The sequence below is a fragment of the Camponotus vicinus genome, unplaced genomic scaffold (genome assembly GCF_025532165.1).
Source record: "Camponotus vicinus isolate PSW18456_S1 unplaced genomic scaffold, iyCamVici1.0 SCAF_3, whole genome shotgun sequence".
In the NCBI taxonomy this organism is placed as follows: Eukaryota; Metazoa; Arthropoda; class Insecta; order Hymenoptera; family Formicidae; genus Camponotus; species Camponotus vicinus.
In genome coordinates this window covers 8,139,626-8,164,115 of record NW_028141967.1, presented here as the reverse complement: position 1 = coordinate 8,164,115, position 24,490 = coordinate 8,139,626, and the positions used below count along the sequence as shown (strand labels likewise).

At 26.4% G+C, this 24,490-nt stretch overlaps 2 protein-coding genes and 1 long non-coding RNA gene across 5 annotated transcripts in view; all 3 read right to left on the bottom strand.

Annotated features, from left to right (window-relative positions):
* Positions 1-2,589: 2,589 nt before the first annotated feature.
* Positions 2,590-6,204, bottom strand: LOC145968412 (ATP-dependent DNA helicase Pif1-like). Its single transcript, XM_083093837.1, has 2 exons — positions 5,868-6,204; positions 2,590-4,397 (listed from the first exon to the last, which is right to left on the bottom strand). Exons 1-2 carry the CDS (start codon positions 6,202-6,204, stop codon positions 2,590-2,592), a joined length of 2,145 nt encoding a protein of 714 aa, XP_082949963.1.
* Positions 6,205-8,001: 1,797 nt separating this feature from the next.
* On the bottom strand, positions 8,002-11,059 carry LOC145968158 (uncharacterized). Its single transcript, XR_014437678.1, has 3 exons — positions 10,610-11,059; positions 9,902-10,074; positions 8,002-8,151 (listed from the first exon to the last, which is right to left on the bottom strand). It is a non-coding gene; the product is annotated as an uncharacterized LOC145968158 (long non-coding RNA).
* Positions 11,060-15,309: 4,250 nt separating this feature from the next.
* Positions 15,310-24,490, bottom strand: part of LOC145969170 (nucleolar protein 6-like) — a 75,782-nt gene continuing 66,601 nt past the window's right edge. For 2 of the 3 annotated variants that reach the window (XM_083095056.1, XM_083095057.1), the window contains exons 3-5: positions 19,353-19,468; positions 17,029-18,242; positions 15,310-16,842 (exon numbers count right to left, since the gene is read on the bottom strand). In XM_083095056.1, the coding sequence (XP_082951182.1) occupies positions 16,243-16,842; positions 17,029-17,358 (930 nt within the window). In that variant the 5' untranslated portion in view covers positions 17,359-18,242; positions 19,353-19,468 and the 3' untranslated portion in view covers positions 15,310-16,242. The remainder of the gene's footprint in view (positions 16,843-17,028; positions 18,243-19,352; positions 19,469-24,490) is intronic. The other variant, XM_083095060.1, reaches the window with a different exon arrangement.

Sequence of the window (24,490 nt, the reverse complement as noted above, 5' to 3'; positions counted from 1 at the left end):
CAATGAATTTGAATTCAATTCATATATAAAGATAAAATGACTGTGTAAAAATAAAAGAAATGTGAAAAAGTGAAAAGTTATATATACAGGGTGTCTCAAAACTCATAATCTTTCAGAGACAGATTCTTGGGATCATCTGAAGACGATTTTTCCTCAACGAAAATGTCGAGGCACTAATAATTTTCGAATTATAAGTGATTGGAAATAAGGGGTTTTTCGTAAACTAAGCTTTGTAGAAATAAAATATTAACAAAACCACATTCTTCGATTAATTTTAAATAGAGTTTACTTTAGTTGAGTTTTAATTTAAGGCTTAATTGCAAAGATATATGATGATAAAAATCAGGAACATGCAAAAATGATGGCCTTCATCGACATTTTCGCTGAGGAAAAATCGTCTCCAAATGATCCCAGGAATCTGTCTTTGAAAGATTGATTATGAGTTTTGGTATCCTGTATACAGTGAGCAAAATACTTTTCATTATATTTATGTATGTATGTACATACATACGTGTGCCGTTAATGTAGAAGTTAGAATACTTGGAATTTGGTCACATCCATTGGCGGATCCTGGGGGGGGGGGGGGGGGTAAACTCCGCCCCTTTGCAAATTAAAAGAAACAGAAAAAAATTTAAAAATAAACAATAAAAATTTTTTTAAATAAAAATGGGATCAGAAGTTTCATCACGTCTTCGTCGTTGATCTTGGAATAAAAAAAAGCTAAGCATGAAACCAAAAATATTAAATCAAATAATTTTGCAAACCCCCCCCCCCATTATCGACGTCAGGATCCGCTAGTGATCACATCACAGGACTGAAAATGAAATGGTAGCAATTGCCCACCAAATAGCTAATTTGTTTGTATCACACATTCATTATACCCCTTTATAAAACAACTCTACAACTTCTATTGTCTTAATTACCCATATTATTATACAAAAATATATATCTCTTTGTTCTGTTATATAGATAATTTTTATATTATAAGATAAGTGATCTATGCTTAGAATAAAGTTTAGTTAAAATTATTATTTATAAGTTCATAAATTAGAAATAATCACTGGCAGTCTCTTTATCGCATTTCCTCTATAATATAAATTTCGTTTCTATTAAATAATAATAATCAAATAATATTAAATTAATATAAGGGTCAGTAAATAGTAAAGTTACTATATAGTAAGTTATTAAAATTTTCAAACATTAAAAAGACATTAAAATAATATATTACTGTGTAAAATATAAATAAACGTAAAACGTATGGCCGATACACGTAAACATCGTCTGTGAAAACTTGACTTCCACTGGCAGTTTCTTTCTTTAACAATTAATTTTATTAATTTTAACATAATCTTTTAATTTGACTTTTTTCTATTTTTGTTATTTAAACCTTTTTTATTAAAACTGAAAATGAAATATAACATAAAGTATCGGTTTTTATAATAATAAAATATTAAAGATAGAGAAGTTATAATAAAAACATGTAAAACTTATATATTATTTATATATATATAAATAAATAAATATATATATTTATTTATATTATTTGTATATTATTTTTTATATATTCTTTTATATATTTTATAGTTACTATCCCCGAAAAAGGTTTTAAGAAACAAATTATTTTAAATGATACATTTGTACAAAATGATTTTAAAAAATTACACTTTAGAGATTATATTAAAATAATATATTATTTCTTTTAGCACTCCTATTGAATTATACAATAATACGGAAATTATTATGAAGAACTGTTGGAAATTTATGTGTTCCGTTATAATCTAAGTTTTCTGTGTTTTTAAAATAGATGGCATTACCAACAGTCTGCGGTTTCCCGCGCTCTCACGCTGTGATAGTCTGTCGTCGTTACCCGCCTTTTTTACTATTGTTTGTCGTGTATATTAAGCCTTTCTTTGTATCCATATATAAAGCTATAATATATCCATATTATTTTACGTATCTCTTCGTTAAGAGTAACCTCACTCCAACAAGAACCTTGTTGCATCTTAATATTTTTATGTCGATAATGATATTTGTCGAATCTTATTTGAAAATTAGCGATATTGCTTTTGATTTGATTATATATGATAGAAGCCACAAAAAATAAATAATAATTAATAAAAATATAAATAAATAATTATTCTTTTTAAAATATTTTTTTTTTTTATTAATTATATAATTTGGTAATAATAATTAAAGAAAAAGGCCAACTTTACAAGCGTAAACAAAGATATAATGTTGAATTTGTTAATAATATAATTCTTAAAAAATTTCATAATAATTCTAAACAAAATTCCTATAAAACCTTTTAGTTTTGACTTGTTTATTCATATATAAAGCCATAAGAGAAATATAACAAAATATAAAATGTGTAAATACATATAAAAATAATTATAATTAATTAAAATAATAAACCATAATCACTTTTAATATTACATAACAAGCATTAATATGATATTTTATATATTAATAAGATATATTTATTTTTTAAATTAAATTAAATTAAATTATTTTTACTTAATAATAAATTACGTTATTTTAACATAAATTATTCTTTAATAGATTTATCAAATTTATTTAAAAAATACAAAATTACATATATATTTCCTTATATACATAATTTTTTACATATTTATTATTTCGATGATTACCAAGATAAACTCTTAATGATTGCCAATTACGAACTCGTGAAAAAGCAACATAAAGTTGCCCATGATTAAAAATATCTTTACGAAGATCTATACCGATTCTATCAAACGTTTGTCCTTGTGATTTATTAATTGTCATAGCAAAAGCTAATTTTATTGGAAATTGTCTTCTTGAAAAAGTAAAAGGATATATATTTTCACAATATAATGTTACACGATTCAAAAATACAATGTCTTCTGCTTTATCACCTGTTAAAATCTTACATTTCAATAAATGATCTCCAAGCTCTATAACCATTAATCTTGTTCCATTGCAAAGCCCTTCATTGATACTAAGATTTCTAATTAACATAATGATACAATTTGGTCTTAAACGCAATTCATGAGGAGGAAGAGATGATGGAGATAAACTATTTAAATATTCTGGTAACAAAGCTTCACCAATGTCACCATTGTCATCATTTACAGCACTGTCTACACTTGTATAAATTCGTTCATCAGCTATATCTAATAATTCAACAACTTTTTTATTAATTTCATCTACATCAACATTTCTTGCAGAAAGTATCGCACATTTAGCTACTTTGTTAAACTCCTTTTTACGTATTAAATCACCATATATATCTTCAACAATATCAGCATTAATAGGCGCTATACAACATTCAGGAATTTGTATATTATCATTTAAATCATTTAATATACCATCTCCCATATCCAATAAAAACTTTGCAAATTCAATTTCCTCTGGGAAAACTCGCATATTTTGTATTAAAGAAAATTTTAGGAAATGTTTCCAAGTAGAACTAAATTTAATAGAAAGATTCACAATTTCACTTCGAGTAGCATGTAATTTAATAGGCAAGAGTTGTCTGAAATCACCACCTAATAAAACAATTTTTCCGCCAAAGGGAAAATCATTATTCATAATATCACACAATGTTCTATCCATAATTTCTAAAGCATATCGTGGAGCCATTGGTGCTTCATCCCAAATATAAATATCAGTTTCTTTCAAATATTGACCTTCTTTTGACTGTATTTTAATAGAAGATGATGAATCAGCAAATAATGGAACTGGTAATCCAAATGTCTTATGAACTGTTTTTCCAGTAGGTAATAATGTCGCTGCAATACCCGTAAAAGCCATTGTACACACGCGTTTATTTCTAATTCTAGCTAAATGATAGATAGTTGTATATATAAATGTTTTACCTGATCCACCTGGACCATCAATATAAAAACAATTATTATGATTATTATCATTGTCTAATCTATCTAATAAAATATCGACTATCTCTTTTTGCTTCTCATTTAATTGTCTATATTGTTTAGTGCCTATTTCCATAGCTTCTTCAAGTGTCATATAATTCTCTTCTCCGCTATTTTCTATTAATTGTTCCATTTGTGGAAAATCAGCAAGACTTTTACCTTCAGCACGCAGCATACTATTAATTTGCACATAAGCTTTATTTTGTCCTTGTAATATACTAAAATGTCGAACGTAATCCTCAGACATTGCTACTTTAAAATTTTCCCATAATTCGTCCGGATGTTGTGGCTGACAATGTAATAATATACGTACAAATAATCTACGAAGCTGTCTTGGCATCATCCATCCAACAGCTTCGTTCATAGCTCGTTTCCATTCATCATCATCTTCAATCAAACCTAAAGCTAAACATGCTGCTAAAAATGATTGACAAACTTCTCCATTTACAGTTTTTAATTTATTAAAACTTGTAGCTCCCTTTACTGTGAGTAATAATAGTCGTAAATGATATAGTTCAGTTTGTGTTGGACTAACAGAATACATTCGTCCTATGCAATTATAATGACTCTTGCGTTTACTCCAATGCGATATATTTCTACCATTAATTTTTTCTTTTTTAAACGTATAATAACGTGGAATTTCTATATATAAATATTGTTTTGCTTCTTCGTCGCGAAAATTCAATGCAAAATAATCTATTAACATTGTAACTTGATCTAAAGCAGAAGTCATAGCTTTTTCAATTGCTTCGTTCTCAATTATAATATTTTGTTCATTAGGAAGATGGACAGGTAAACGTACAATAGTATGGCTTTTATCTTGTAATTTTTTCTCAAGAATACGCCAGCTCGCTTCTACAGGTCCAACATAACGAGCTTCTATAAAATTGTGTATTTCATCATGATTTATAATTATATTTTCTGTTATTGGTTCAATTGTAATAGCAGCAGCATCATGTCCTTTGTAAATATATTTATACAGATATTTAACCGATTTAATACTTGAAACAACTTCGACATTAATATGACAATTAAATATAATCGATAAAATAGGATAATACGGAACTACATAACGATTATCAACTATATATCCACCAGGACGTTCAAAACTTTTCCCATTATTTCGTCGACGATAATAAGGATAAGCATTTTCATCCATTCTGGTCTCTTCATGATATGGTTTAGGATAATGTTTCGAACATTTTCTATCTACCAAACACCAATCACCACAAGGTCCATGAATCATATGTCTCATAATTATGTCGTATAAAGCATGATTTTCACAAGGATCAGGAATTTCAGCAGATATATATTTGTCAACGATTTGTGGAGTTGTTATTTTGAAATTATAATTTAAAGTAACTAACATGTGGACATGTGGTAAACCGCGTTTTTGAAATTCAATTACATATACAAAGGCTACTACTTCTCCAAAAAATTTTTGCTTAACAATCAAATCAATTAAATAATCTTTTTTAAGATTAAAAACACGTGCACAAATATCAGGTCTATCAGAAGCTCGTTGTCCAGGCAAAAGATTTTCTTCAATTTCGCGCCATTTTGGATTACAAGTCATTGTAATGAAAAGATCTGGTTTACCAAATTTACTAACAATTGCCATTGCATCTTGATTATTTTGTAACATATTACGCGGCGATCCAATAAATGTGGAAGGAAGTACAACCATTTTTCCAATACGTCCATTTAAGTTATTCGCCGTAGTTTGTAAATAATCTCTTAAACCTTGGTATGTTTCGGAACGTAATTCTTTTTGATGATTTTTACAATAATTTATTCTGTCCTTTTCAATTTTTACATAACTGTCTACAAGCCACTGTTGAAATAAACGACGGCCTAATAAAAAGGCCTTAAATTCATCACGAATAGCCATGCGATATTTAATATACTGGCATCTGGTCACTCGTTTATTACTATTTAATTTTCTTAAATTACAATGCCATCCTTGAGTTCCATGTGGATAAAATAATGGATATACCCATGGTTCAACATTTGGATCCATAGTACTAATACTTTGTAAAGTTTTAGTATTTCTATTACGTATTGTTACATATGATTCTGGAATTTCTCCATCAGCAGTTGTACGAAAAACAGCAGCAACTTCATTAGTTCTTTGAGCATTATATCGACGTCGATCCATACCTGGTTTTAATGTAAATAATAATTGTAATTCTGGTAATACTTCTCCAGATTCTATTTCTAATCGTCGTTGATCTTCTAATTCTTCACCCATCATATGATAAGATTGAGCAAATATATTCAATTCCCGCATTATATGTTCAAGATTTTGCGTGATTTCAAAATCTAAATCTGAATTTTCAATAAGACGATAATTTATTGCTTCATTAGAATCTATAATAAAAAGCTGACCATTAGTCGGATTTTCACTTTGAGCAGCATATAATGCTGTATTTATTTGATAATAAATTTGTCCTTGAATTTTGAAACAATACGGACCTGATCGTCTATTTTGAAAATTAACTAAATTAGCGTTAAATGACGCAAACGAAAATGAACTATTATAACTACGAATATGTTTAAAAAATTCATTAGATTTTGCGTGACTACCATCGAATAAACTGCACAGGAATTGTGGAAGTTGAGGTAAAGATTCCAAATGTACCGCACCATGATTACAACAATCATGAAATGAATCTCCCTTATTTGATATTTTTTCAGCTGCAAAATGTTTTGCATTACAATGGATACAAAGCACATCCATGGAACCGATATAATATTCTACTATATCGTTTATAAACATTGTATTATTAATATTTAAATGTGGTTGTTTTCTTATACGTGATCGATAATAAGATTGATAATCGGCATGTTGATGGCATTCTGTTGTATTCATGGAATTTCCTTCACTTACTTCACCGCTTAGATTTATTTCACGATTATCTCGTATTATACCATGACCACATGAAACAGTATAAGGTCTTGATTTATCTAAAGATTTTATAATTTCATTACGTTGACGTTGATTATCTGCTTTTCTTTTACGACGTTGTCGTTGAAATTTTTCTTGTTCCTCAAGAGAACGTTCTATTTTACGACGTGGCATTATTAAAATAAATTCATACAAATGTATTAAAGCTGTTATATATATATATAGTAATATATATGTGTATATATATATATATATATATATATATATATACACATATATATATATATATATATATATATATATATACTTTAATTATAAGATATATAATTTAACTATTAGATAATTCAATTCATATTTTATCAATAGAGATATCTTATTTAAAAATAAATAGTATTAATAGCTTATTTAAAAATATAAATATATCTTACATTAATAAAAATTTAATATAGATTAAATATTATTTAAATTTTAATATTTATCTATTATATATGTATTATATTAATTATATTAATATAACAGCAATAAATAAACAAAATGTTATCAAATATTGATTAACTAATTATTTAATAAATTATTAAAGTAACTAATTATTTTATTAATAAATGTTTTTATTAATTTCTTTTTTATATTAAATAAATTAATATAACAAGCAATAATAATAAATAATTTTACTAATTTATTTTAATAATAAAAATTTGTAATAATTAATAATAATTATAATCACACTATTATTACTATCATTATTATTGCAATAATTATTATTATCATCATCATTATCATCGTCAATATCATCATCATCATCATCATCATCATTATCATTATCATCATTATCATTATCATCATCATTATCATCATCATCATTATCATCATTATCATCATTATCATCATTATCATTATCGTCAATTCTTATTACATCAAAGATATATTTGATTTAACTTTTATAACTTTTATTTAATAATATTTTTTTATACACTAATACAATATTTTAAAGTTAACAAATAATATAACGTAACACTTACTAACATATAATAATTCTATATTCTAATTTAATAACTATTTATTATATAAACTATACTAATTTTAAATTTTTAGTAATTTAACATTTACTAACATAATATATATAATTCTATATAACATATAATAATTATTTAATAATAAAAACTGTATTAATTTTAAATATTAATATTTATATAATTAATAATAAGTAATTTAATATTAATTAAATTTAATAAGTAATTAATAATAAGTAATTTAAATTTAATAAGTAATTAATAATAAGTAATTAATGTCTTCTTGAACGCTTGCCTAAAGACCACCTTAAACGCGTATCTGAAACAAACAATTATAATAAATGTTAATATTATATATATATATAAAATCTTTTAATTTTACCTATACTATACATACATAATGTGCATTTTATAAACAAAACGTTTCAGACCAAAATTTTAATATAAAAAAACTTATTTAGAGATTTGAACGGTTTAGAACATTACTAAAGTTATATTAAGGTCATCTTGAATCTTTTAAATGAAATCACCATATTTTTTTATATAAATAGATTTTTCAAAGTATTCGACATAAAAAATTATAAAGATAGGTAGGATGGTCAAAAAGTGAATTAATTTAAGAGATATTTTATACTTTAATTTGACATAATCTTACACAAGCTATAAAATATCTCGTAAAATATTCATAGTTTATGTAAGATTATGTCAAATTTCCTATAATTTTATCTCAATACTTTTATGCACAAAATGAGAGAAATCAATTAGTGTAGCTGCTAGTTGCAAATTACATATTTTTCCTTAAAAACAACTAAGAGTTTTATTTACACTAATTGTTTCCTCTCATTATTTTGTACATAAAAATATTGAGGTAAAATCATCGAAAAATGAATATTTTACGAGATATTTTATAGTTTTGATCATCTTATTCTTATAACTCTTTGTGCTAAATATTGCAAATATTGCAACCGATTTATATAAAAAAATTACAGTGGTTACATTAAAAAAAATAAAATTTATCTCAATTACACGATTTTAATAAAAACTAATAACTGACTCTAATTCTATAACAAAAATTTTTAAAATTATATATAAATAATTTTTACTTTTAGCTCTAATGACTTTTTTAGAAATATTGTATAATTTAATTTTTATTCTTTTCAATACAATTAATATTTCTTTGTCTATATTGCTGCAGGCGGATTATTTAGTGTTCCAAACTATTACAAATGTATATCTATTAAACGTTAGCGACATCGCCGTTTTGACTTTGACTGCCTCCATGCAAACACGCACGTACGCACGCATACACACATACGCATACACACACGCGCATACACAGTAGGCTCCTTTAAATATATTTTTACTTCTTAGAACTAAAAATATATGTTATTTAAGAATTTTTAATCATCTTTAGTAAAGCTTTAAACAAAATAAAGAACATTAAACAACATTTATTTCAATTTATGTTGTCTTAAGAAAGCAATTTTATTACATTATAACTTCCAAACCGTTCGAAATCGGACATATGTTTATTAACATTTTCGACTTGTTTTCATATCCTAAAGTTGCTGTATCAATTTTGGCAATGAGTTCAGAGACACCCTGTATTTCTATTAACTCTCTATAACATATATAATTGTTAAATAAAAAATACACTTAAAAAAATTAAATTTGTTTTCCACATTTTATTCTTCTCTCTCTGTCTGTCTCTCTCTCTCTCTCTCCCTCTCTCTCTCTCTCTCTCTCTCTCTCTCTCTCTCACTCTCTCTGTCTGTCTGCCTCTTTCTCTCTCAATGTGATTCTAATTCATACTCAATTCTAATACATACATACATTTATATACAATTATATACACACATACATATATACAAATATAAACATAGAGATGTATAGTACACGTTAATGATTCGTTCCGTTTTCCTAGCGAAGGTTTGTAATATCTATCCTTTACTAATGTATAAAAATTCTATGGATTAGCAAAAGATAGATTTCTAAACCTTTGCTCGAGAAACGGGACGAATTATTAACGCGTACTGTACATATACGTATCTAAACATATAAATACGTACATTTCTCTTTGTTTCTCTTTCTTCTTTTTCTCTTCTGTGTCTTTTTTCTCTTTCTCTTTCTTAACCTGCTTTTATCAATCTTTCTTTTTCAATCTTCTTCTTTCAGGAATTTTTTTTTCCTTCTTTTTCTCTTTCTCTTCTTTTTCCTTTCTCTTTTTTTTAGGCTTCTTTAACTATAAATAAAAAGTAAAAACATTTACAATATTTATTAACAATATTTAGTATTTAACTTCTTTAACTATAAATAATCTATCCTTTATTAATGTATAAGAATTTTATGGATTAGCAAAAGATAGATATTATCAACCTACGCTAGAGAAACGGAATGAATTATTGACGTGTACTGTACATATGGGTATCTAAACATATAAATACTCTACCCTTTTCTCATTATTTCTCTCTCTCTCTCTCTCTCTCTCTTTCTTTCTCTGTCTTTCAATGCTTCTTATACATATATTTATAAACAATTATATACACACATACATATATATATATATATATATATATATATATAAACATAGACATATATAGTACGCGTCAATGATTCGTTCCGTTTCCCTAACGAGGATTGGTAATATCTATTCTTTACTAATGTATAAGAATCCTTTGGATTAACAAAGAATAGATATTACCAACCTTTGCTAGAGAAACGGAACAAATTATTAACGCGTATTATACATATACATATCTAAACATATAAATACGCACATTTTTCTATTTGTTTCTCTTTCTTCTTTTTCTCTTCTGTGTCTTTTCTCTCTCTTAACCTACTTCTTTCAATCTTCTTCTTTCATGAATCTTTTTTTCTTCTTTCTCTTTCTTTTTCTCTCTATTTTAGGCTTCTTTAACTCTAAAGAAAAAGTAAAAACATTAATAATATTTATTAACAATATTTAATATTTTCAATATTTTTCTTTTTTCTTTTTCTAATCTCTCAATCTCTCTCTACCTCTCTCTCTTTTATTATTTTATTTTCTATTATCTCTCTCCTCTTTCTTAAAATTCTCTCTCTTTCTTTTTTATCTCTTACTTCTATTCTCTTTCTATTTCTATTTCATTCTCTCTCTCCCTATCTCTCTCTCTCTTTACATACATACGTACGTATATACTTATATATTTTATATATATATATATATATATATATATATATATATGTATGTATATCGAGTTGCAATCTCACATTTAAACTAATACATTTATAAAGCACATGTACCCAGGTAGCAGAGTGACGTCAAATGACATCTTAATAATGTTTTAATGACGTCATTGTACGTCATTAAGACGTCTGGAGAAGTCATCTTGCTACCTGGGTATATACAAATAATGACGGATAATGACGTATTCTTCTACCTCTCTCAATCTTCTTCTTTCTCCTTTCTGTATATTCTCTTCCTTTTAGACATTCCTTTCTCTCCCTTCTCTTCTCTTTTCCCCCCCTCTCTCTCTCTCTTTCTATCTTTATCTCTATCTCTCTGTTTCGTTTACTTTGTTAACAATTTTAACTCTCTAAATGAAAAACAAAATTGTTAATAATTAATTTTCAATCTTTTCTTATTATTTTATTCTTTCTCTCTCTCTCTTTCATCCTTATCATACATACAAAAGATATTTCCTCAAACATACATACATACATATCTATACATATAAATATATTCCTCTCCTCTCCTCTCTCTCTCTCTCTATAATATAATATAATAATTAAATTTATGCAATATACATACCTGTGTTTATTTCTCTTCTTCTTTCTCCCTTCTTGGTGCTCTTTAATAACCTTTTAACTTTCTTTGACAAACCGTCACACGAGCTGTCAAAATTTGTAATAACCACAACACAAATGACAGCTACTCACAACACGAATTGAGCGTAATGAAAGAACCAATCAGCATCGCGGAAAAGAGGCAACAATACATTCGAGACTTTCGAGAATCGACTTAACATGCCTTTTTTAGAAAGGGACTAGCACGCAGCGCGCGCTAACGCGCGCGCCATTTTTGGTCATTACTTAAATAATATAAAAAATTAAATATAATCAAATGATTAATAAGTAATTAATAATTAATGATGATTTAATCATCATTGCGTGACACGACACAAGCTCTTAAGAGATATTAACACCGCGATCACCACAACATTTAACCTTTATCACTGTTAAACTGACACGATACGAACTGTCATTATCATAACCGCGATCAAGTTCGCCTCGTACCTCGAATCGACCGCCAATCACATACGCGGAAAAGCGGCAACAATACGAACGATATAACAGGCACTTCAGGGTACAAATGACTTTTTTTATAGTAGACTAGCACGCAGCGCGCGCTAACGCGCGCGCCATTTTTGGTCATTACTTAAATAATGTAAAAAATTAAATATAATCAAATGATTAATAAGTAATTAATAATTAATGATGATTTATTTTAATTATTATAAATTAAATGAATTCATAAATTAATTTTAAATAAATTTTATTAATTTTAAAATTCAATTAAAATATAAGTTTCATTCGTTAATTTAAAAAAATTAAAATTAATATTAAAATTTTTTATTTGTTTTTTATTTTTTAATTTTTATTCTAAATGCAATTAAAATGTTATAAAACGATAATTATTATTTTTTAATTAAATTACACATACAAATATTTAAAACAAAAATTCTTTTAATTTTTATTTACTTTCTTATCTTTGACATTATTATAACATAATTATATATCACTTTTTCGTTTGTTATGTTTTACTAATCAAATATTTCTTTATAAACATAGTTTTTTATTTTTCTGGATAAATTATCATCCTTTAAATAAACTTTTAATGAATCCCAAGAACGAACTCGTGAAAATGCTACATACAGTTGTCCATGATTGAAAATATTTTTTCGAAGATCTATTGCAATTTTTTCGAAAGTTTGTCCTTGTGATTTATTTATTGTCATAGCATATGCCAATTTCACTAGAAATTGTCTTCTTTTAAAAGTAAATGGATATACATTTTCGCAATATAAAGTGATACGATTAAGAAAAACTATTTCTCCAATCTTATTACCTGTTAAAATTTCACAGCGTAATAAGTTATTACTTAAATCTAAAATCAATAATCTTGTACCATTGCATAAACCTTCGCTGATACTAAGATTTCTAATAAGCATGACAATAGTATATTTTCTTAAGCATAATTGATAAGGTGGAAGACACATTGGATTTAAAGAGTTGAGATATTCTATCGGAATTGTTTCATATATATCTTGATTATCTCCAGTCGTTTCAAGAGTATCTATACTTGTATAAACTCTTTCCGTCGTTTCATCCAACAAATTTACTACTTTTTCATTTATTTCATTAACATCGACATTTCTTGCAGATAATATAACGTAATTAGCCATAGTTTTATATTGTTTATGTTTTATAATGTCTCCGTACATGTCTTTAACCATATCCAAATTTGCGTTTGCTATACATTTTTTTGGAATATGAATATTATCTGAATGATCATTTAAAGAACCATTACCTAAATTTAGTAAAAATTGTGCAAATTCTTTTTCCTGTGGTAAAGTTCTCATATTTTGTGTCAATGAAAATATTTTAAATTGCTTCCATAGAATACTAAATTTTATCGATAAATTTATAATTTCACAACGCGTAGCTCTTTCTTTTACAGGTAATAATTGTCTAAAATCTCCACCAAGAAGAACGATTTTACCAATAAAATATAAATCATTTTGCATTATATCACGTAATGTTCGATCCATTATTTCTAATACATAGCGTGGTGCCATAGGAGCTTCGTCTATAATAAAAATATCTACAAGTTTTAAATTTTCAGCCTCTTTAGATTGAACTTTAATGTTTGATGTAGAATCAGCGAAAAGAGGTACAGGTAATCCAAAAACTTTATGTATTGTTTTCCCATTTGGAAGTAATGTTGCAGCAATACCAGTAAATGCCATCGTATTAATTATTTTTCCTCTACTTTTAAGTAGATAATACAAGGTTGTATAAATGAAAGTTTTACCAGATCCACCTGGACCATCAATATAAAAACAGTTATTACTATTGTTACTTGTTGCTATTAAAATAGTATCAACAATTTCTTTTTGTTCTATATTTAATTGTTCATATTGTCGCATACCTATCGATATATCTTCTTCAATTTGTTCTTCGTCGTTTATTTCTTGTTCTTCTATCTCTTGTTCAATTTCAAGAAAATTAGCAATATTTGATCCTTCTTTTTGAAGTAAATTAATAATATAATTATAAACCTTCTTTATTCCTATTATAGGTCCAAATCGTCTTATATAATCTTCTGACATATCTTTTTTAAACTCATCCCATAACTTTTTCGGATGAACTGGTTGACAATGAATAAAAATTCGTACGAATAAATTACGAAGTCGTCTTGGCATCATCCAAATTTTTGCTTCATTCATTGCGCGATACCATTCTTCATCATCTTCTATGAGTCCTAATGCTAAACATGCAGCAGTAAAAGTTTGATGTATCTCGTTATTAACTGTTCTTAATTGTTGAAAACTTGTAGCTCCTTTAACATGTAGTAAAAGTATACGTAAATGAAACAATTCTATTTGAGATGGGCTAACGGAATACATACGACCAATACAATTAAAATATCTTTGACGTTTCTCCCAGCGATTAATAGTTCTGCCGTTAATTGTAATTTTTTTAAATACATAATGAGATGGAATATCACTGTATAAATATTGTTTTGCTTCCTCATCTCGAGCATTTAACTGAAAATAATCCAATAATTGTTACTCGTTCTACAGCAAATCTTATCGCATCATTATTAATATTATCATCGATTATAATATTATGTTCGTTTGGTAAATGAACTGGTAAACGAAATATAGCGTGACTTTTTTCTTGTAAAGGTTTACTTAAAATGCGCCAACACGCTTCTACGGGTCCAACATATCGAGCTTCGATAAAATCTTGAATTTCATCATATATTATTGTTTTATCTATATTTTCTCCAATAATTATAGACGCAGCATCGTGACCCTTATAAATATATTTATATAAATATTTTACAGATTTTGTACTCGAAACTATTTCAACATTAATATGACTATTAAATAAAAGTAAGAGTATTGGATTATATGGAACAACATATCTATTATCAACAACATATCGTCTAGGTCTTTCGTACAGCAATCCATTATTTCTTCGACGATATTGTGGATAACCATCTTCATCCATAGTTGTTTCAGGTCAGGAAATGGTTTTGGAAAATGTTTTGAACATTTATCATTTATTAAACACCAATTTCCACATGGTCCATGAATCATATGTTTCATTACAACATTATGTAAACTTTCATTTTCATTAGGATCAGGAATTTCTGCAGAAATAAATTTATCAACTATTTCAGAATTTGATATTTTACAATTCTGTTTTAATGTAATCAATAAATGTATATGTGGTAATCCACGTTTTTGAAATTCTATTACATAAACGTATGCTAAAACTTCACCAAAAAATTTTTGTCTAACGATAACATCGATTAAATAATTTTTTTTTATATTAAATACTCGAGCACATATATCTGGCCTATCTGCAGGTTGTTGATTTGGAAGTAAATTTTCTTTAATTTCGCGCCAATTTGGATTACAAGTCATAGTAACAAAGATATCTGGTTTTTCATATTTCCGAACAATAGCCATCGCATCTTGATAATGTTGCAACATATTACGCGGTGAACCCACAAATGTCGATGGAAGTATAATCATTTTTCCAATGTGAGCATCGTTATTATTGGCGGTGTTTGCTAAATAATCAATTAATCCTTGATAAGTCTCAGCTCGCAATTGTTTTTGATTCTGTTTACAATAATTAATTCGGTCTTTTTCAATTTTTATATAACTATCTACAAGCCATTGTTGAAATAATCGTCTTCCCATAATGAAAATATTAAAATTATCACGTATAGCTATTCGATATTTTACGTATGCAGCTCTACTTACTCGTTTATTACTATTCTTACGTTGTAAATTATCATGCCAACCTTGATTACCGTATGGGTAATACAATGGATAAATCCATGGTTCTACATTTGGATCCATCGTACTGACTTGTTTTAATGTTTTAGTAATTTTATTATAAATTGTTACATAGGTTTCAGGAATTTCACCATCTGCTGTAGTAGAAAAAACTGCTGCAACTTCATTTATCTTATGTACATTGTATCGGCCACGATCGATGCCTTTTTTAGTTAAAAATCCTAATTGCAATTCACGTATATTGTTATCAGATGTTTGCTGTTGCATTTGAATTTCTTCGTGCATCATTCGATAAGATTGTGCAAAAATGTTATTTGTACGCATTATATTATCTATTGAATATAAAATTTCTTGATCAAGATTCGAATTTTGATGTAATCGACACTCTGTTGCTTCATTACTATCCACAATAAAGAGTTGTCCATAACTTGGTATTTCGTTAGGTGCCGGATATAACGTGGTATTAATTTGATAATTTGATAGATTTGTCCTTGAATTTTAAAACAATAAGGTCCATATCTTTGTGCACTAAAATCTGCTATATTTGCATTAAACGATGCGAATGAAAATGTATTATTGTAACCACGAATACGATTATAAAAATGATTTGATTTTGGATGATTTCCAGTAAATAATTTATAAAGTTCATACGGAGGTTGAGGTAAAGGATTTAATTCAATAGTCCCATGGCTACAACAATCGTTAAATGAGCTTTCTTTATTAACTACTTTTTCAGAATTAAAATGTTTCGCACCACAATGTTCGCAATATAAATTCATTTCTCCTATATAATGTTCTACAATATTTTCTAATTGAATAATGTGATGATTAATATCCGTATATCCTTTTTTTAAAGCTCGATTTTTTTCGTACCATCTTATTTGTTTACTTTTATTATTATCATTTATTATATCATTTTGTGATGTTATTTCCTGTAAATTAATATAATTTGCAATCCTATTATCATCTAAGTTTATTAATCTATTTGATGTGTTAGGTATTGAACAAATAGTATTGCTATTTATTGGAGTTTCTATATTTAAGTTATGAACATTTCTAATTATATTAATATCATCGTTAATGTTAAATAACTTTATGTTATTATTTATTATACTAACTTCATTATTATTTTTTATCATAGGAACATTTGTTATGATTGATGTGTTAATTGCTTGTGACGCAGTAGTAACTGTTTCATTTGCTGAATATATTTCTTCTGTAAGTAAAGTAGAAGTTTGAGAATCTACTACTATATTTTTTGAAAAATTTACAGAAGTTTGTGTTATATTTGAGCAAATTTCATCATTTGACAAAGATTGAGAATTTTTCATAAGCGTTTTTCGCTTTGCTTCTCGTCTTTCAGCTTGACATTTTGCCTTTCTTTCTCGTTTGTTACGTTGATATTTCTCTTCTTCTTCAACAGATCGAACTATCTTTCTTCGAGGCATAATTATTATTTAGATAATATCAATTCAAATTAATAATATAATAAAATATAATAAAATATATATAAATTTCAAATAAAAATGATAATAAATCTTTTATTTAATTTTTTGTACATAAAATTCAACTTATAAGTAATAAATAATAAGATAATGAAATAATCAAATAATTAAATAATAAAAGTATAATTAAAATAATTAAAATTTCAATTTAATATCACAATATAAATATACATTAATATAATAATTTAATTTAATAATAATTTAATTTAATATTAATTTCGTTTATATAATTATTATCAAATTAGTTTAATTATATTTCAACTTGACATTAATTTAAAAATCAAAAATAATTGAATACAATAATTTTATAAAAATTAATTTTAAATTTATTTCAACAATTTAAGTCAAAATCAATTTCAATTTAATAATCCAAATTAAAGCCAATTTTAAATTAAATCAAAGCCAATTTCAACTTAAGTCAAAGTCAATTTTAAATCAAGTCAAAGCCAATTTCAAATCAAGTCAAAACCAATTTCAAATCAAGCTAAAGCTAATTTCAAATCAAGCCAAAGCCAATTTCAAATCAAATCGAATCCAATTTCAAATCAAGTCAAAGCCAATTTCAAATCGAGTCAAAGCCAATTTCAAATCAAGTCAAAGCCAATTTTAAATCAAATCAAAGCCAATTTCAATCCAAGTCAAATCCAATTTTAATTCAAGTCAAAGCCAATTTCAATTCAAATTAAGGTCAATTTCAAATTAAATCAAAATTAATTTTAATTCAAGTTAAAGCCAATTTTAATTAAATAATTAAATAAATAAAAATAAAATTCAATTCAATATTATGATTAGCTTATTTTCTACTTTTAACTTATTCCGTTGGATCTCTGAAAAAGAAAATATTAAATATTAATAATTATGTAAATAATTTAATTTTTTTTCTACTTTTACAATATTATAAGATTTGTATATACAGGGTGACCCATTTTAACTTAGGCAGCCAAATAACTCGAAAAATAAGCAAGATAGAGAAAAATGTTTTAGACAAAAGTTGTATGGTTTCGAGGGGGCCATAAGATGGTATCATTGGTTTGACCTTGAAGAGTCATTTGAAGGTCACGTGAAGGTCACTTCAATTTTTTTAAATGGAATACCCTATATATTTTTGTACATTCTTGTAGCTTATTTCGAGAGCTTTCCAAAACACTATAATTAAGTACCTTTCCGTTAAGTACTTTTTGAGTTATGATGCTTGAAATAATTTCTTAATTTTACATAAACCGTAAAATATCTTGTAAAATATTCATTTTTCGATTATCTTACCTTAATACTTTTATGTACAAAATAATGAGAGGAATCAATTGGTGTAAAGAAAACACATAGTTGTTTTTAAGAAAAAATATGGAATTGTTAATTGCAAATTACATATTTTTTCTTCGAAACAACTATGTGTTTTCTTTACACCAATTGATTCCTCTCATTATTTTGTACATAAAACTATTAAGGTAAGGTAATCGAAAAATGAATATTTTACAAGATATTTTACGGTTTATGTAAAATTAAGAAATTATTTCAAGCCTCATAACTCAAAAAGTACTTAACGAAAATGTACTTAATTATAGTGTTTTGGAAAGCTCTCGAAATGAGCTACAAGAATGTACAAAAATATATAGGATGTTCCATTTAAAAAAATTGAAGTGACCTTCACGTGACCTTCAAATGACTCTTCAAGGTCAAACCAATGATACCATCTTATGGCCCCCTCGAAACCATACAACTTTTGTCTAAAACATTTTTCTCTATCTTGCTTATTTTTCGAGTTATTTGGCTGCCTAAGTTAAAATGGGTCACCCTGTATACATAAAAAATTATAAAATAATTTAAAAAATCTAATTATTTAAAAAAATCGTGTAAAAAGAATTACTTAAAAAAAATATAAAAATCATGTAAAAAGAGAATTGGATATATTAAAATAATTTTAAAAAATATATACAAACCTTTTTGTGTCTCTACTTTTTTCTTTTTTTTTTACTTTTCTTTTTTTTCACTTTCTTTTGTTCTTTCTCTCTCTCTCTCTCTCTTTCTTCTCTCTCTCTTTTTATTTCTCTTTAAACTGCAAAAAGTAAATATTTATATGTTTAAATATATAGATATTAGATAAATTTCATTGGAAATTTATAATCTCCATTATGAGTATTGAACATAATGTATTAAAAAATGTTTCAATCTTATTTTGTCAAAATTAAAACAAGAGATGGTTTTAATGAATTTCATAACATAATTAAATTAATTATATGTTATAAAACATAAAAACTATCTTTTATTTCAATTTTGATAAAAAAAATTCGAAAACAAAGCAATTTCAAATTTCAACGTAAGAATGGCAATAACTCGAAAACAACACATTTCTGGATCTATATTTAACAATATCAACTATCTTTCTAGCGTCGTCTATAATAAGTAGAGTAAGCTTGGTGTAAGAAATAAGAGTAGGCGTAAGAAATAAAAATAATTCATTTCGCTTACGCCCTTATTCCAGCTCTCTTAAATCGGAAATAGTTCTCTTAAGAGTAAGAGAACTATTTTCGGTTTAAGAGAACTGAAGTAAGGGCGAAATGCATTATTTTTATATCTTACGCTTACTCTTACTTCTTACGTCAAGCTTATTCCACCTATTGTAGACGACGCTTCTTGTTTTTGGATTCCCATTCATCTCCTGAGCGATTGACCTCGACGCAGGAGACACCCTGATATATATATATGTATGTATACATACATATACAGGGTGTCCCATTTTAAAAGTTCCACCCTCATAACTTTTCAGGAGCAACGTTTGAAGGAAAACGACTCGGATAAAAGTTGTAGGGAACAAAGGGGGCTATCTAATTGTGACCTTGGATTCGACATTAAAGGTCATTTCCAAGGTCATTTGAAGGTCACCTTCAATTTTTTAAATGGAACCCCCTATTTTTTCTTACTTATTCCTGTAGCTTATCTTGAGAGCTTTCCAAAACACTATAATAAAGTATTTCTTCATTGAGTGCTTTTTGAGTTATGAGACTTGAAATAATTTCTAAATTTTACATAAACCATAAAATATCTAGTAAAATATTCATTTTTCGATTCTTACCTTAATACTTTTATGTACAAAATAATGAGAGGAATCAATTGGTGTAAAGAAAACACACAGTTGTTTCGAAGAAAAAATATGTAATTTGCAATTAACAATTACATATTTTTTCTTCGTAACAACTGTGTATTTTCTTTACACCAATTGATTCCTCTCATTATCTTGTACATAAAAGTATTAAGGTAAGATAATCAAAAAATAAATATTTTACAAGATATTTTACGGTTTATGTAAAATTAAGAAATGATTTCAAGCCTCATAACTTGGAAAGTACTTAATGAAAACTAAATTATAGTGTTTTGGAAAGCTTTCGACATAAGCTACAGGAATAAGTAAAAAATAGGGAGTTCCATTTAAAAAATTAAATGTTACCTTCAAATGACCTTGAAAATGACCTTTAATGTCGAATCCAAGGTCACTATTAGATAGCCTCCTTTGTTCCCTACAACTTTTATCCAAGTCGTGTTCCTTCAAACGTTGATCCTGATGAGTTATGAGGGTGGAACTTTTAAAATGGGACATCCTGTATACATATAGAGTATTCCAAAAGTCTGAAAACAGTTGAATATTTCATAAACTATGCATGTTAGAAAAAAATCTTTCAGACATAACTTGTAGAGCTTTAAATGGCGCATTACATAGTAATATTAATATAATCTTGAATAGCACCATCAAGATCACGAAAAAATTATTTTGAATTTTTTAAATGGAAACCCCTATATTTTATTGCATATTTTTGTAGCTTATCTTGAGAGCTTTCCAAAACACTATAATACATTACTCAAAAAAATTAGGGGAACACTTTAAAAATTGCAAAAGTTGATGATTTTCAAGAAGTCATATCTTCGCTTAGGGAGGTCGTAGAACAATATTCTTGGGCGTATTTTAATGGATGAAGCCTCTACTTTAAAGAGGGTAAGATCGCATTATTCATCTCATCGAACTATGTTTCGTGTGAACTCCAAAATCAGATCGTGAAAAAATTCTGAAAATTTCATGACTTTGTAGTCGTCTTTGTAGCAGGGATGAAACCAAAAATATCACCACATTAGCTTTAAAGTGGGAAGCTTTCCCTTTAAAATGCTGCTAAGAACATTGTTCTATCATATCTAGGAGCCGAGTTATCGCGTTTTCAAATAACCTTGCGTTTTGCATAATTTTGAGCAATACCGCCGACATTCGCGTTATAACTCGGCTCCTAACTACAATAGAACAATGTTCTTGACGACATTTTAAAGGAAAAGCTTCCTACTTTAAAGCTAATGTAGTGGCATTTTTGGTTTCCATCCTTGTTTTATCCGTGGACGACTATAAAGTCATGAAATTTTCAGAATTTTTTCACGATCTGATTTTGGAGCTCACACGAAACATAGTTCGATGAAACGAATAATGCGACCTTACTCTCTTTAAAGTAGAGGCTTCACCTATTAAAATGCGCCTAGGAACATTGTCCTACGACCTCCCTAAGCAGAGATATGACTTCTTGAAAATCATCAAATTTTGCAATTTTTAAAGTGCTCCCCTAATTTTTTTGAGTAGTATATTTTTATCTTAAGTAAGTACTTTTTGAGTTATAGTACTTGAAGTTTACAGTATTTTGACATAAAATATAAAATATTTAGTTTTTGGTAATCTTACCTTAATACTTTTATGTACAGAATAATAAGATCAATTAATTGGTGTGAAGAAAATACATAATTGATTAAAAAAAAAATATGTTGCAAATTATGTAATTTTTTTTTTAAAGCAATTATATTTTCTTTACATCATTTGATTGGTTTCGTTATTCTATGCATAAAAGTATTAAGGTAAGATTACAAAAAACTAAATATTTTATATTTTATATCAAAATACTGTAAACTTCAAATCTTATAACTCAAAAAATACTTAAGAGAAAAATATTTTATTATAGTTTTTAGAAAGCTCTCGAGATAAGCTACAAGAATATGCAAATAAAAGTACAGGGGATTTTCATTAAAAAAATTCAAAGCAATTTTTTCGTGATCTTGATGGTGCTATTCAAGGTTACATTAATATTACTATATAATGTGCCATTTAAAGCCCTACAAGTTATGTCTGAAAGATTTTTTCTAACATGTATATAGTTTATGAAATATTCGACTGTTTTCAGACTTTTGGGACATCCTTTGTATACAAATATACATATATATATATATACATATATAGGATATTTTATTTAACTCTTACACTTCAAATATTAACTATTTTATTTTTAATTGTACAACAAAATATTTTAAATAAAAATTATTTGATTTGAAAGGGGATAAAAGACGCCACTACTGACATTTTTTCAAAAGGCTTTTTTTCAAAGTGATTTAAAGGTTATTTATGTTTTTTTAAATGAGACTACTATATTTTTTTAATATAAATCAATTTTAAGCAATATTTTGTATAAAAGTTATAGGAGCAGAATGGCCAAAAAGTGAATAGTTTACGAGATACTTTAGACATAATTTTACGTAAATTATGCAATATCTCGTAAAATATTCATTTTCCTATTATTTCACCTTAATACTTTTATACACAAAATAATGAGAGAAATCGATTGATGTAAAAAAATCATCTATAGTTATTAAAAAAAAATATGTAGTTGATGGTTATGTATAAATTATATATTTTTTTAAAACAACTATGTGTTTTCTTTGCACCAATCGATTCCTCTCGTTATTTTGTGCATAAAAGTATTAAAAGATAAGATTGGAAAATGAATATTTTATGAGATATTTCATAATTTACGTAAGATTATGTCAAATTAAAATATAAAATATCTCGTAAACTATTCATTTTTTAGTCATTTTACCCTTATAACTTTTTACACAGAATGTTACGTAGAATCAATTTATATATAAAAATATAGTAATTTTATTTAAATAAACATAATTAACATTGATCTTTTAAAAAAATATTAGTAGCGACATCTTCTGTTCCTCTTCAAGTCAAACAATTTTTATTTGAAACATTTTGTTATACAATCAAAAATAAAAAAATTATTTAAGGTGTAAGAGATAAATGAAACATCTTATATACATATACAAGGTGGCTTATTTTAATTTATCCATTTAAATATTTTAGAAAGTATGAAAGATACGAAAAAATGTTTCATACAAATTTTTTAACTTCGAGAGGAACATAAGATAAAATTATTGGTTTGACTTTAGACAGTCGTTTGAAGATTACAAAGTCTCCTTCAATTTCTTAAATGGAAATGCATATTTTTTAATGCACATTCTTGTAGCTTATCTCAAGAGCTTTCCAAAATACTATAAGAAAGTATTTTTCTCTTAAATATTTTTTAAGTTATAAAGTTTAAAGTTAACAATTTTTTGACATAAAATTGTAAAATATCTTGTAAAATATTCAGTTTTCAGTAATGTTACCTTAATACTTTTATGCATGGAATAATGGGATTAATCAATTGATGCAAAGAAAACATATAGTTGCTTAAAAAAAATATGTAATTTGAAACATACAGCTGCGTAATTTTTCTTAAAAAAGTAACTATGTGTTTTCTTTATACCAATTGATTGGTCTTATTATTCCAAGCATAAAAGTATAAGGTAAGATTACTAAAAACTGAATATTTTACAAGATATTTTATATTTTATGTCAAAAAATTATTAACTTCAAACTTTATAACTTAAAAAATATTTGAGAGAAAAATACTTTCTTATAGTGTTTTGGAAAGCTCTCGAGATAAGTTACAAGAATATGCGATAAAAAATGGGAATTTATAATTAAGAAATTGAAGGTGACCTTTATGTAACTCTCAAATGACTATCCAAGGTCAAATTTTTGCCATCATTGTCCCCCTTTAAGTCAAACAACTTTTATTTGAAACATTTTTTTGTACGATCAAAAATAAAAAAGTTATTGGGGTGGGTAACTTAAAATGACTCACCACCCTGTATACATTGCAGTGTCCCATTCTAATTTCCGCAAGCAAATATCTTGAAAAACATAAAACATACGAAAAATGTTTCAAAT

Excerpts from the sequence above, each read along its gene's own strand:
- LOC145968412 (XM_083093837.1), bottom strand. The coding sequence starts at position 6,204 with ATGCGGGAATTGAATATATTTGCTCAATCTTATCATATGATGGGTGAA. Across the intron at positions 4,398-5,867 it reads TGGAACTCAAGGATGGCATT|TAAAGGGAGCTACAAGTTTT; the intron begins GTAATTTAAGAA and ends TATTACTCACAG.